General features: G+C 54.9%; 1 protein-coding gene across 1 annotated transcript; it reads left to right on the forward strand.

Moving 5' to 3' along the window:
- The first annotated feature begins 8 nt into the window (after positions 1-8).
- Positions 9-12,865, forward strand: SCAMP2 (secretory carrier membrane protein 2). Its single transcript, XM_063412945.1, has 9 exons — positions 9-168; positions 5,012-5,092; positions 5,591-5,668; positions 6,382-6,499; positions 7,105-7,233; positions 7,653-7,812; positions 8,302-8,403; positions 10,318-10,435; positions 11,460-12,865. Exons 1-9 carry the CDS (start codon positions 112-114, stop codon positions 11,604-11,606), a joined length of 990 nt encoding a protein of 329 aa, XP_063269015.1. The 5' UTR covers positions 9-111; the 3' UTR covers positions 11,607-12,865.
- The last annotated feature ends 97 nt before the right edge of the window (positions 12,866-12,962 follow it).

Consider the following 12,962-nt stretch of genomic DNA (forward strand, 5'->3'; position numbering starts at 1 on the left):
CCGCGCCGGCTGTGCGCGCCGCCGTGACGTCACGCGGCTCCCGGTCACGCGGGTGCCCCGGAAGCGCCAGGAGCGGCGGCGGCGGGAGCGGAGCAGGAGCGGACCGCGCCCATGTCGGGCTTCGACACCAACCCGTTCGCCGACCCGGTGGACATCAACCCCTTCCAGGTGGGCGCGGGGGGCGAGCGGTCCCTCCCCGGCGCGGCTCGGCCCGGCCGGGCCCCCCCGTGCCCCGCACGCCGGGACGTGGCACTGAGTGAAGCGCCGCCGGCCAATGGCGAGGCCGCTCCGCCGCGCCTCGGCCAATCAGAGGGAGGGGGCGGGACCGGCGGGGCGTGAGGCAGCCGCGACCCCCGGTTCTGAGGGCGGCCTGGGACCCTCTGCCCCAAACCCCGCCGGGGCCGGGGGTCCCGCTGCCCTCCCTGCACCCCCTCTGCCCGGGGCTCAGGGTCCCGTTGCCCTCCCTGCTCCCCCCCTGCCCGGGCCGGGGGTCCCGCTGTCCTCCCTGCACCCCCTCTGCCCCGGGCTCAGGGTCCCGCTGTCCTCCCTGCTCCCCTCTGCCCCAGGCTCAGGGTCCCGCCTCCCTTCTCTGTATCCCGAGCCCGGACCGGGGGTCCCGCTCCCCCCCGGTCACCCCGCAGCGCTGGGACCCCCGGGCCTGTCCCGCTCTGTGCCCTCACCTCGGGGAGGGCTCTCCCACCGCCCTCGCAGCCGGGCACTGCCTCCCTTCTCCCAGGCGGCGGGGACAGGGTTTGCTGCCTCTCAGGGTGCACCACAGCTGGCAATGCCTGTTCTGAGGTCTCATTAAAAGTAAATCCATCGCTGCAGCTCTCCTGGCCGTGCTGTGTGGTGGTCTGGTTGTCGGCTGGGTCTCTCTGGAGCTGTTGTTAAGGTGCTTCAGCGCTTAAAAGCGAGTCCCCAAGGCAAAGCTGTGGATTTTGTGGCTTAAAGCAGGGGATTCCTGTTAAGGTCACTGAGGACTCGGTCTGTGTTTGCTGGGATTAACCTCTGAAAATTGGGGTCATTTCTGCAGGGAGCTGGCCTGGAGCAGCCTCTGGTGCTGTGCAGTGGTGTGAAAATCAGAGTCTGGCCTTTGGCTCCGTCTGTGAGCTCCGCCTCAGCTCTGCTGCGGTGTGATCCACAGCAGGAGTGTGTTCCTGATCTTGGAGTTCAGGGCTGAGCCAAACAGAAATTGTTTGTTGATGAAGCTTAGTCTTTTGAAGAATCAGAGTGAAAAAAATTCTTTCTCTTCTTCCTGCCTTTCATTTTAACATGGTCTTGTGGCTCTCAGGAATGGGCAGAGTCGGGACAATCGTGTTCCTCTGATATTTGTTCCAGGGAGTGGAATATATTGCTGTTCATAGACATGGGATTTGTTGCTTCTGTGATTTGTGGCTCTGAGGAAGTAAATATTCCTAGAATCCCAGAATGGTTTGGGTTGGAAGGGAAACTAAAACCATCCAGTGCAACCCCCTGCCATGGTAGGGACACCTCCCACTGTCCCAGGCTGCTCCAAGCCTCAATGTCCAACCTGGCCTTGGGCACTGCCAGGGGTCCAGGGGCAGCCACAGCTGCTCTGGGCACCTGTGCCAGGGCCTGCCCACCCTCCCAGGGAAGAATCTCCTGATTTCCGATCTAATGTGTCAGTTTGAAGCCATTCTCTGTTGTCCTGTCACTTCAGGCTCTTGTAATGTCATCTCCCTTCGGCAGCTTTGCGTGCTTTAAAGCTGTCCTGGTATCTGACAGAACAGGGCCGTGCTCACTCTTTATTCACTGTTCAAACAAAAAAAGGTTGAAGGTGATTTCCAGCCAGTAACTCCCATGTCAGGCTCACTTCTTAATGAGGATTAACACGTGTCCCACCGTGGATTCCCCTGGGACAGCTCTTTGCAGCTCATCTGGTCCTTGTGGAAGGTTCTGTATCCTCCTCTTAGGACTGCAAGTTTTTGTCTCTTTTTTTTTTTTTCCCCAAGAAAGATCCCCCAGTCCCCAGCAGCTGCTTGAGAGGAATTTTTGGCTGCTGCTTCCTGGAGCCTCGAAGCCTCGTTGGTCCAGTTTGGAATGGAATCCCAGCCTGTGGGACAGCCTGTTCCCCACCAGGGCTGGATCCAGGTGTTGGCTCCGTGCTGGGATGACAATGTCCCACTGGCACTCCCTGACATGCTCTGGAAGCAGCAGAAGCATCCTTGCCCTCCCAGCCCCTGGATCTCTCTTACCACAACTGGGGTTCTCCCTCCTTGCTGGAGCTCCCAGCTCAGTGCTTCATCCTCCTCAAATCCTGATGTGACCAGGATTTCTGCCTTTTCAGGAGACTTTGTTCATGATGTTCGTTAAGCTTTGTGTAAAATAAGCTGCTTTGGTCCTGTTAAAAATATCTCTGGCTGCTCTGTTACTTATTGTAACCAGTTAATGAGAGATGATTAACTTCCTTCCTTTATCTAGTAACCTGCTGGAAGTGGCAGCTGCCTCTAGAACTTTGATTCAAGCTTCAGAAAGAGCTGGAAACTTCCGTCTTTTTCAGAGATATCAGTAATAAAATCCTCAGGATTTCTCTCAGTGCATCTTCCAGGCAGTGGCAGCAGTCTGGGTCTGCAGGACTGGTTATATTTGGGGCAATACTGTGATATTTTGACAATTGTGCCAAGTTCCAGGGGATTCTAGGTTGAGCTCTTTTTCCTTGATCTCGTCTAGAGAGGCCTCTCATTTTGTTTCTTTAATCTGTGAGAACAGAAGGAAAAGAAAAAACAGAATTTCTTGCACAAACCTGTGGTATCCAAACCTTTCAGCAGTGCGACAGCCGCTCTGTATTTGCATTGAGCTGTATTTGTGGCAGTGCAGTTTGCTTGAGGTGTGGAGGTATTCTGCCCTGGGGGCATCTGAAGTTGTAGAAAACAACACCCCATGTCCCTAGCACTTGAGGAAGCCACGGTTGGAGGGGCAACAATTGGATCTGCTCATGGCATTGTTGATTTGTGAGCACCAGCTTTGTGGCTGGACACACTTGTGGCTCCACGCGGTTCTGAGTTAAATCCCTGTCTCCTGATCCTTCCCAAGCCTTGTTTCAGCTGCCTCTTGCTGTGTAGCTGGCAGAAAATAACTGTGAAACGTGAAGTTTGTGGGAAACTCCTCGCTGGTCTCTGCATTGCTGGTGCTCATTCATCCCTCCCTGCCTGCTCTGGGCTCACGGAAGCTGCTGCCTGTCTCACCCTCTGCTTTCCTTCCTGCCCTACCCAGGCACGTGTCCAAACACTTCAGCTTTGTTGCAAATTCCCTGCTCTTTGGGTTCCTATTTTAGACACACTTGCACAAGAGCAGGCAAGTTAAGCCGAGCTGCTGGGCCTTGGCCTTACAGCCTAATTAAGTGATTTTTTTAAGGCTGTGCAGTAAGATGAGAGCTTGTCTACCTTGGGAATCAAACTGCGGTGCAGCTGAAGCTGTGGTGCTGCTCTCCCTGCCCTTGGAGAGCTTCCAGCTTTCTTTTGGGTGCAGAAGAGCCGAGGGTAGTAAAATGTGTGTTTTACAGTGGTGCTGTAGCATTTCTCCTCATTCCCGAGCACTTTCCTCCCAGCCTGGCCACCCGGGCTCTCCGGAGGGTTACGCTGCTTTCACTTTCCACGTCCCACACCTTGAAGGGAGTTTCTCTTCCTTGTGCAGTTCTTTTCTGCTGGACTTCAGTCCAGCTGGGGCTCGGCGTTTGTGCTGATGTGCAGCACCGTCGTGTGAGGGGAGGTGTAAACTTGTGCTGACAGCCCTTATCTCTGCACAGCTGAAGCTTCCAGAGGTGTCAGGAGTGAAATAAAAGCACTTTTTTTTCTCCAGCGTGGCAGTTCTGCTGCTTCTTCCCACTTTTTGCAGCCCTTCCTTGCCCTTCCCCGAGCAGCATCTGCAAATCCGCGGTGCCTGAGCCCGGGGTGATTCACAAACGAGTGTGACCTGTTGGTGGGGAGTGCCTGCCTGCAGGAGCTGTGGAGTTACTCATTAACTGCTCCGTGTGATCCTGCTCAGCACAAGGCTGCGCTAGAACCCCGGGAATGGCTCCACAGGGATTCTCCTCCGTGCCCCAGCTCCCTCAGCCTCGGTTCCTTCTCACCCTATGAAGCACTAAATCAGAAGGGCTGATCTGAGCACACGAGGTGCTGAGGGAGGGAGAAGAAGCCACTTTTTAATTTTCTGGCCCTCACCCTGGGTTGCCAGGCAGGAGGATTTCCTAGTTCAAAAAGGGCCTTGGAATAACTGGGGAGAGAGTGCTCCAGAGGGCAACAACTGGCTGCCCAAGAGGAACCTCTGCATGGAGAGGAGTAGGTGGAAAAGAGGAGATAAAACCAGCTGTGTGCATTGCAGGTGAGGGGGGAGAGGTGCTCTGTTTTTAAACATCAGAGGATTTGATGGAGACGAGTGGGAGGTGCTGCGAGTAGAAGTGAGAGCTGTTATGCCAGCAGCATTAAAACCTCCTAAAATAATTGGTGTCACACCTCCAGCTCAGTTTTCCCGAGTGTTTCACTTAATCCAGAGCAATCATTGGCATTTTTGCTTGCTGGCATCTCTCAGGCAGGATCAGCTGTATCTCATTTTGTGTGGCTCCGTGCTTGCTTTGTGAGGGCCAGCGACATCCTGACCATGGGTGGATGAATCCAAATCCCTGGAAATTAGGAATAACTCTCTGTAGGTGAGCAGAAGTAACCTGCACAAAGCACTCCTGTGCCAAAAGCACGTTGTGATTTTTCAGACATCCCTCTTGGCTGAACAGGAGATTGTTTTTGCTCACAAGTTTTGCCTTGCTGGTAGTCATCTCCTTGGATATTTAAATTCCATGCCACCCAGTGCTGTCTCCCTGTGTCAGGGATGTGTTTCACCCCCTCAAATTCCCAGCTAACATGCAGATGGAAAGCAGGTAGCATGGGTAAGATGGACCTGATGTTCTTAAAGGCCTTTTCCAAACTGAACAATTCAGTGCTGTCAGTGATGATGCCCTCTATGCAATGCTGATTTATGCTTGTGCTCTCTCCTCCAGGACCCCTCGGTGACACAACTCACAAACACCAGCCAGAGTGGCTTGGATGAATTCAACCCCTTTTCCGAGAGCTCCCAGCTGGTATGTGCCACGTGTCTTTGTGCTCTGTGTGCCTCTGGTGGTTTCAGTGGTGCAGAGGGTCCCTGGATAGGTACAGCTTAACAAACGAGGAGTTCACTACTGATTTCCCCGTGGATGCGACTCACGGCATGCAGGAGCGGGCAATTGCTCCTGCACTGGAGCAGTAATGAGCTCCCAGCTGGAGCTCTCCACTGGCATGGAACAGCTCTATCCAGCTGGCTGCTGGCTCCCAGGGAAGCCCTGTGAAGTGTGAAGGGGAGGATGGTTTGTGGCAGGGCACAGCAGGGTTTGTTTGCTCGCTGGGCTGGGAGCTGAGCTGCCCTGGCCGTGCCACTGAGGGCTGGCTGGGAGAGCCTCACCCTTATTCCCTGGCTGCTGCCATGAGCCAGGTGGGAGAAGGAGGGCAGAAAGCCGAGGTTTGTGGGTTCAACAATCCACCCAGAGCCAAGAGTGTTTCTCCTGCCATGTTTTTCCCTGGTTGTTGGTGGTCTCTTGCAGACAAATGCGGCGCGGACGACGCCGGCGCAGCCCTCGCAGCCGGCCGTGCTGCAGACATCCGTGGAGCCCACGCCACAGGTACAGCCCCTCCCTGTGCCCTCCCCGCCTCCTGGAGCTCCCAGGGAGTGCAGGATTCTCTGGGATGCTCCCTGGGAAGCTGCAGGTGATCTTTTCAGCTTGCATTTCCAGGGCAGATCTTTAAAGGGAATACACACATACAGCCCTTACAGCTCCTTCCCTGTCCCTCTGGTGGCAGGGCTTGCTTTGCTTTGGTGTCCTGTTGGCTCTGGCTTCCCTCTGGAAATCCCAGCACGTATCCTGCTAGTGCTTTTAGCTTAGCTCTGGTGTCTGGTCAGACACAGTCAGTGCCAGAAGAATAAATGTAAGTCCCTGACTGCCAGGACCACCTCATCCAAAGACCTGAGGCTGCTGGGAGAAAGAGTCATTTGTCAGAATACAAAACAGGTAGAAGAGATCCTTCAGAGATGTGGTAGCCAGATGGCAAGGGCATTGTCCTGGTCAGCCTAGGAGCCCTGCTCAGCACTCTGTTGTGAGGTGCTCAGAGCAGTGAGGTGAACTGTGAGGTGGAAGCTGTGGATAAGCTCCTCCTCCCAGCCCTGTCTTCCTGCAGGATAACTTGATTTTGTCCTCCAGGGGCAGAATCGAGGTGTCTGAGGCTGTGCTTTCATGTCACCCTGTGCCCTGCTTCTTTCCCAGCCTGGCACCCCGTGGTGCCACCACAGTCTGGCCCAGGGCAGGGGTGACCTCTGTGATCTCTGTCCCCTCCCCAGGCCGTGGCTGCAGCAGCACAGGCAGGGCTGCTCCAGCAGCAGGCAGAGCTAGAGAGGAAGGCAGCTGAGCTGGAGAAGAAGGAAAGGGAACTGCAGAGCCACGCAGCCAGCATCGACCGTGAGTACTGACTCCTGCCCAGGGCACCCTGGGTCGCTTGGTGTGCCAGGATTTCAGGAGAACTCCCTGTGTCACCCTTCTGGGACAGTGCCTGGCATCCCACAGCTTCCAAGATGGGAAGGCAGCTCAGAGGTGGGATGTTGAGACCAGTTCTGGTGTGTCCCTGCCCTCAAGCAGCTGCATTTCACCACCAAAAGCTCTCAAGCACCGATCTGTACCCGTGTCACTGCCACGCTGAGGCTGCTCACTGAGAGCAGCAAAGCTCTTCTTCTCAGCCTCAACACACTCCTGACCACAGGAACACAGTGTTTTCCCCCTAATCTTGGTTTGAAGTGGCTGAATATGGGTTTGCAGGACTGGGGATGGCCCTTTGGCCAGTGCAGGGGAATTCTGCCTTCCTGGAGGGAAAACCCCTGCACACGCCTGCCCTGCCAGCAGCTCATCCCATTCCTGCTCAGTGTAGGAGCTGCCCAACCCCTGGGCTCTGCCCAGACTTTAAGCATGAACTAAACAATACCTGAATGGCTGCTTGGCAGTCTGGGGTGGGAGTTAGTCTTTGAACAGGAGAAAAGCAGGTGAAGAGCTGCTCCTCCTCCCCTCCACAGCGAGGCAGAACAACTGGCCCCCTCTCCCCAAGAGGTGTCCCATCAAGCCGTGCTTCTATCAGGACTTCTCTGCAGACATCCCAGCTGACTACCAGCGGATATGCAAGATGCTCTATTACTTGTGGATGTGTAAGTACTGGTTTGAAGTGCAGTCAGAATGCTTTTTGAGGAGGTTCTGTGTGAAAAGCTGAGCCCTGTCAATGCTGTTGGTGTGTCTCCAAGGCTAAAATCACGTTTCCTTCCTTTCTTACGAAGGTAAAGGTGAAGAACCCCAAGTTTATGCTTTGGGAATAGCTCATTTGTGACAGAAATTTAATTGTTTAATGGAGGCTTGAGCATCTATTTAAGATTTGGCCATGAGCAGCAGGATCAGATGAACTTCTTAGGTCAAGCTCTGCTTCCCTTCCAAAGGAGGCACGGAAATTAGATGGCCCAAAGTCACCTTAATTTCTGCAGCTCTCTGTGTTCAGTGGCAGAGACATTGGGGATGCTTTGGAGTTTCCAAGAGCTTGCTGATGTTGTTTTTCTCTCTCTCCCACCCCAAACAGTGCATTCTGTCACCCTGCTCCTAAACCTGCTCGCCTGCCTGGCGTGGTTCTCAGTTGACAGCAGCAGAGGAGTGGACTTTGGTCTCTCGATTCTGTGGTTAATTTTATTCACCCCTTGTGCCTTTCTCTGTTGGTACCGACCAATTTACAAGGCTTTCAGGCAAGTACTGGTTTGGTTTTTTTCTGTAACAGGGATGTATCTCTTAGTGGGAGGAGCTCTTGGTTTATCTGTTCCCATCCTGTATTGCCTGCAGGATTTTTCCAGCTCTTTGCATCATTAGATAAACCCAAACCGCTATGTTACTGAACATATTAGATCTGTCTGATAGAACTTAATTATGATGATCCTTTTTCATCCTGAAATCCAAGCCTAGGCAGACATAAGGCACTTTTAATTCATTTTTTATTCACTTTATTAATTTTTGAGACACTGTTTGGTACACTGATGTTGAGCACACTAAAATTGTTGAGGGAGCTGCCTTCAACCCATCTTGCAGTGGGCAGAGTTCTGGATTTGGATGCCCAAATTCCTCCCCACATCACTTCCCCTTTAGCACCTTTTCCCTGGATGAAGCTGTTCCTCTCCTCTCGGAGCAGGGACTCAGTGCAGGGATCACGGGTTTCACTCCTGTTGCCATCTCTCCCGCAGGTCTGACAGCTCCTTCAGCTTCTTCGTCTTCTTTTTCATCTTCTTCTGCCAAATAGCAATCTACATCATCCAGGCTGTCGGAATTCCTGGCTGGGGAGACAGGTGAGCTTGGCTTCGCTGCCTGCCGTGTCCCAGATCCCTTTTCTCACCAGGGCTGTGACTGGCAGGAGCTTTGGGGCCTGGTTCTGACAGCTGCCTGTTCTTTCTGCTGTGGTTTTCCTCTCTCAGCCCATGCACAGCCTTAGCAGGTCCCAGCTGCCTCCCTCCTCTGCTCTTCCCATCCTAATCCCAGTATGTGCAGGAGTGTGAGAAGGGGGTATGTGAATTGCTGGATATTGGGAAGAAATTCCCCCCCTGGAAGGTGCGCGGGCCCTGGCACAGGGTGCCCAGAGCAGCTGTGGCTGCCCCTGGATCCCTGGCAGTGCCCAAGGCCAGGTTGGACAGGGCTTGGAGCACCCTGGGATGGTGGAAGGTGTCCCTGCCATGGCAGGGGAGTGGAATGTGATGAGTTTTGAGACCCCTTCCAGCCCAAGCCATTCTGTGATTCTGTGAGAATTCTTCCATGCCTCTTTTGCTGCCTTCTCCCTCAGTCAGTACAGATCATATTTGCTTTTCTAGTGTGAACCAGATCTGCCTTGTTTAAACTGGAGCCTTCCCTGACAGCAGTGTGGGGCTGAGGGATCTTTCACCTGAAATCTGGGTACTGCTCCGCCTGATGCTGCTGCTACCACCCTGCCTCTGTCCCCAAACTCTTCCTGGGTTTCTCTGGAGCGCGTGGTCGGTGGGCTGAGCTAAGCAGAGAGCCTTTCAGCCCCTCCCTCACTCGGTGACATTGTCCAGAAGGGTGAGCCTGGGCTTCGGAGCGGCTCCAGCAGCTTCGTGTCAGCAGCCGTGCCCCGCAGGGAGAGCCCAGCCTTTCCTTTTGCCTTGGTGCCTCGGCTGCAGCTCCGCTCCGGAGCCACGGAGCGCAGGGAAAGGTCAGCAGCCCTGGAGCTCCTCCCGAGGGGAAGCCTCCAGCTGGGAGCCGCTGTCTATTTTTGCTGCCGCCTGCAGAAGGGCTCGTGGGCAGAGCTGTCCCCGGCCTGAGTCACGGGGGTGCGGAGGGGGTTCGGTCTGGCTTGGGGAGGCTGCCTGGAGCTTTCTGCTCCGTTTCCTCCCGCCAGACAGCGCGGATATTTCTGGCTGCAGTGCGCGGTGTGCCTTTCCTGTGCCGCGAGGAGCGGTGCTGCTCACCCGCTCCCTCCCTGCTGCTGGCACACGGCGTGCTTGCTCGAGCAGTTCCCTTCTCCAGCACCCAGGAAGGTGTTCTCAGTGAGGTGTCTTGGTATTTTCAGCCACAGCCAAGTGCTGGTGACTCCCTGAATTCTTCTTGCGCCTTCCCTTCAACAGCTCCCGGTGTCTGTGACATAGAATTGTGGAACCACAGAATGCTTTGGGTTGGAAGGGACCCTAAGGCTCATCTCATCCATGGGCAAGGACACCTTCCACTGTCCTGGGTTGCTCCAATTGCCATCCAGCCTGGCCTGGGACACCTCCAGGGATGGAGCAGCCACAACTGCTCTGGGCAACCTGTGCCAGGGTTTCGCCACCCTTCCTTCCTCTTCCTCCTGCTCCTGACCCTTACATCCCTGTCAGGATGACACTCAGGTCCAGGCTGCAGACCTGCCAGCTGATCTCTTCCAATTTAGCTGTTCCAGCCTATCTTTACCCCACCTGGCTGAATTTTGAGAAGGTGCCCATGGAAGTTGCTGTTGGCGCCGAGGGTATTGATTTTGCTGCCTGAGGGGAGGGCACAGGGCTGGAATGCGGGTGGGGTGAGCACAACCCTCCTCTAAAAATGCTAATGGAAACTCTATCCCCCAAGCAAGGGCCTGGATGAACTCTGGGCTCCCGTTTCCACAGCTATTTGGCTTTGTTTACCCTGTAACCTCCCCTTGAGACACATGTGGGTGCCTGTCCCCCGTGCTCCAGTGCTGGGGCGCTGTCCCTGCTCACCCCGCTCCCCTCTCCTGGCAGCGGCTGGATCGCGGCGCTCTCGGAGGTGCACGGGAACCTGGCCGTGGCGGTGATCATGATGGTGGTGGCAGCGTTCTTCACGCTCTGCGCCGTCCTCTCCCTCTTCCTCCTCAAGCAGGTGAGTGGCTGGGGGCCAGCAGAGCTCAGGCTGCTCCCAGGGGTGCTGGGATTGACCCTTCACCCGCCTGGGAACGGTGACGGGATCAGGGCGCTGGTGGGTCGGGAGTTGGAATTAAAGTGGGTTTGCTTGTGCTTCCTGCGTCAATGCCAGATTTCTTGGACACTCTTGAAGTGGGAAGTAGCCTCCCTTTGGAGTCACAGAATCATGAAATGATTTGGGAAGGGACCTTAGAGCTCGTCTTACTCCCTACCAAGGGCAGGGATGCTTTCCACTATCTCAGGTTGCTCCAAGCCCCATCCAACCTGGCCTGGAACATTTCCAGGGATCGAGGGGCAACCACAGCTTCTCTGGGCAACCTGTGCCAGGGCCTGCCCACCCTCACAGAGACAGATTCTTTTCCTGATATCCCATCTAACCCCATCCTCCGGCAGTTTAAAACCACTGCCCCTTGTCCTGCCCAGAAGTGGCTGTGGCTCTGTTCAGCATCCAGGGATTTTCAGTCACTGCTCCCACAGTGCTGTGGGGCTTTTCAAAGCCTGGTGGGATCCCAGTGAGTGCCTTCCCACTGGTTTCTGAACCCAAACCCTCCTCCCTTGCCCTGCCTGACAGCAGCAGGGCTGGATTTCTGCAAGACAGCAGAAATGGAACTTGGGAGAAGGCAAGGACATGCTGGACTGGTCCTGTTTTTATTGCTACTTCCTTCTTTTCTCCCGCATTTATCTTGAAGGAAATACCTGATGCTGTTGGCACCTTCAAGTCCTGCCCTCCAAATGCTGGGTTAAGTCTGAGCCATCACAGTGTGGAGAGTTTTGGGTCTGAAACCAGCAATTTTGCTGAGAACCCCACATTTTTCAGCAAGTGAAGGTCTCAAATCTGCAGTATCCCGTGCTGGGAGCCGTGGAGCTCCAGCCCGTCCTCTGCAGCTGTCCAGGGAGCTTTAGCAGGGAGGACCGGGGTGTGTGCAGCAGTGCCACGGCCACACGCTGGTTTCACCCACCCCTTCCCTCCCCTCTCGTTCCAGGTGCACTCCCTGTACCGGCGCACCGGAGCCAGCTTCCAGAGGGCCCAGGAGGAGTTTTCCCAAGGCATCCTCACCAACAGGAGCTTCCAGAACGCCGCGGCCGGGGCGGCCTCCTCGGCTGCACAGAGCGCTTTCCGGGGAAACTAACCCTGCCCGGGAAACCCAGCCCTGCCCAGGAAATCCAGCCCTGCCCGGGCTGCCTCCCTCTCACTTCCTCTGCCCTCATCTCCCCAACCTTCGTTTGTTTTGTTTTTTTTCTAAAAATGCACTTTTTGAGGGTACCATGGGAGCTCTGTGATGCCGACACTCCTGATGAGAAGAGGGTTTTTTGAGCTTCAGCTGAGCTACGGTTTGGATGATTAGTTTTCCCTGTCTTGTTTTGGGGTCTGGGGAGATGGGGGAAGACATTCTCTGAGGCAAATATTCCTCTCTCTAGGACCTTCTGGATGTTTGTCTCTTCCTCACCTCACTCTGTCTGTAGCAGGAAGATGAGGGGAAGCAGATTTTTGATTTTACTCTCTCTCTTCTCTTGGCCTTTGCTACGAAGAATTTGATTATCTGCTGTTTTGGGAGGGTTTTGTAACGTGCATGTAGTTGTTGTCGTTAATTTTAAGAACAGAAACTGTACTTTGGGTTCATTACACTCACAAAATGCTGTATTTTGACCTCATAACTGCTGGGCTTCCTGAGAGCCAGGCTAACATGGCACAAAGGAAAATCTGGGAGCAGGGGGCAGTGTGTGGGGGTGTATTTCCCCTGGTCCCCCCAGGGCATGTCCCTTGCTTCCACGAGGATCCTGCAGGTGCCAGCCCTGGGCACGGAGAGGGGAAGAAGGGATCAGTGGAAGCTGAGCCTTCTCAGTGACTTGAAACCAGGCGAGGGACAGGAAAAGGGATTTTGGTTTTGGCTCCCAGCTCCGGGTCGGGGCAGCTGAGGACGCCGGGTCACACAGTGCCTGTGACGCCCTTCTCCAACTAACCTTGAATGAGTCTTTCTCCAGGGAAAGCTCCTCCCTGCCTTCCTCCTCACCAGTTTAATAATTTTTTTTTAGCTGGGAAGGAACTGTTTTGATGTGTGTTCAGCTGCATCCCAAGATGGGATGTCCCATGGGGTGTGGGTGAGGCGCAGGGGTGGGTGGGGGCAGATTCCCACCTCTCCCTCCTTCAGCCCCGCGTTTTGGGTGTCAGGGAGGGGTTTTCATGCAGATTTGGCTTTGTGGTGCCCCTTTGGCAGGGTGGGGGGTTGTATTAGACACCATCCTGTGCTGGTGAGGGGCGGTGGGGGGGCGCTGGGATACAGAAATCGGTATTTTTACACCCTTTTCCTCCTGTATTATTTTTTTTTCCCGCGTCTGATCTTTTAATGTTTAAAAAATTATTAATAAAAAATTGTTCATGTGGTCCAGACAGTGCCCGTGCCGGCGGGAGGGGGCGTGGTCACCAAGGGGGCGTGGCCAAGCTTTGGGGCTTGGGGGCGTGGCCAGGATTGATGATGTGACCCGGG

The sequence above is a fragment of the Prinia subflava genome, chromosome 15 (genome assembly GCF_021018805.1).
Source record: "Prinia subflava isolate CZ2003 ecotype Zambia chromosome 15, Cam_Psub_1.2, whole genome shotgun sequence".
In the NCBI taxonomy this organism is placed as follows: domain Eukaryota; kingdom Metazoa; phylum Chordata; class Aves; order Passeriformes; family Cisticolidae; genus Prinia; species Prinia subflava.

What these genes read in the sequence shown, in the direction of transcription:
- SCAMP2 (XM_063412945.1), top strand. Translation starts at nt 112, where the DNA reads ATGTCGGGCTTCGACACCAACCCGTTCGCCGACCCGGTGGACATCAAC. An exon ending in CCAATTTACAAGGCTTTCAG is followed by an intron (nt 7,813 to 8,301) that starts GCAAGTACTGGT and finishes TCTCTCCCGCAG; the next exon opens with GTCTGACAGCTCCTTCAGCT. An exon ending in CCCTCTTCCTCCTCAAGCAG is followed by an intron (nt 10,436 to 11,459) that starts GTGAGTGGCTGG and finishes CTCTCGTTCCAG; the next exon opens with GTGCACTCCCTGTACCGGCG.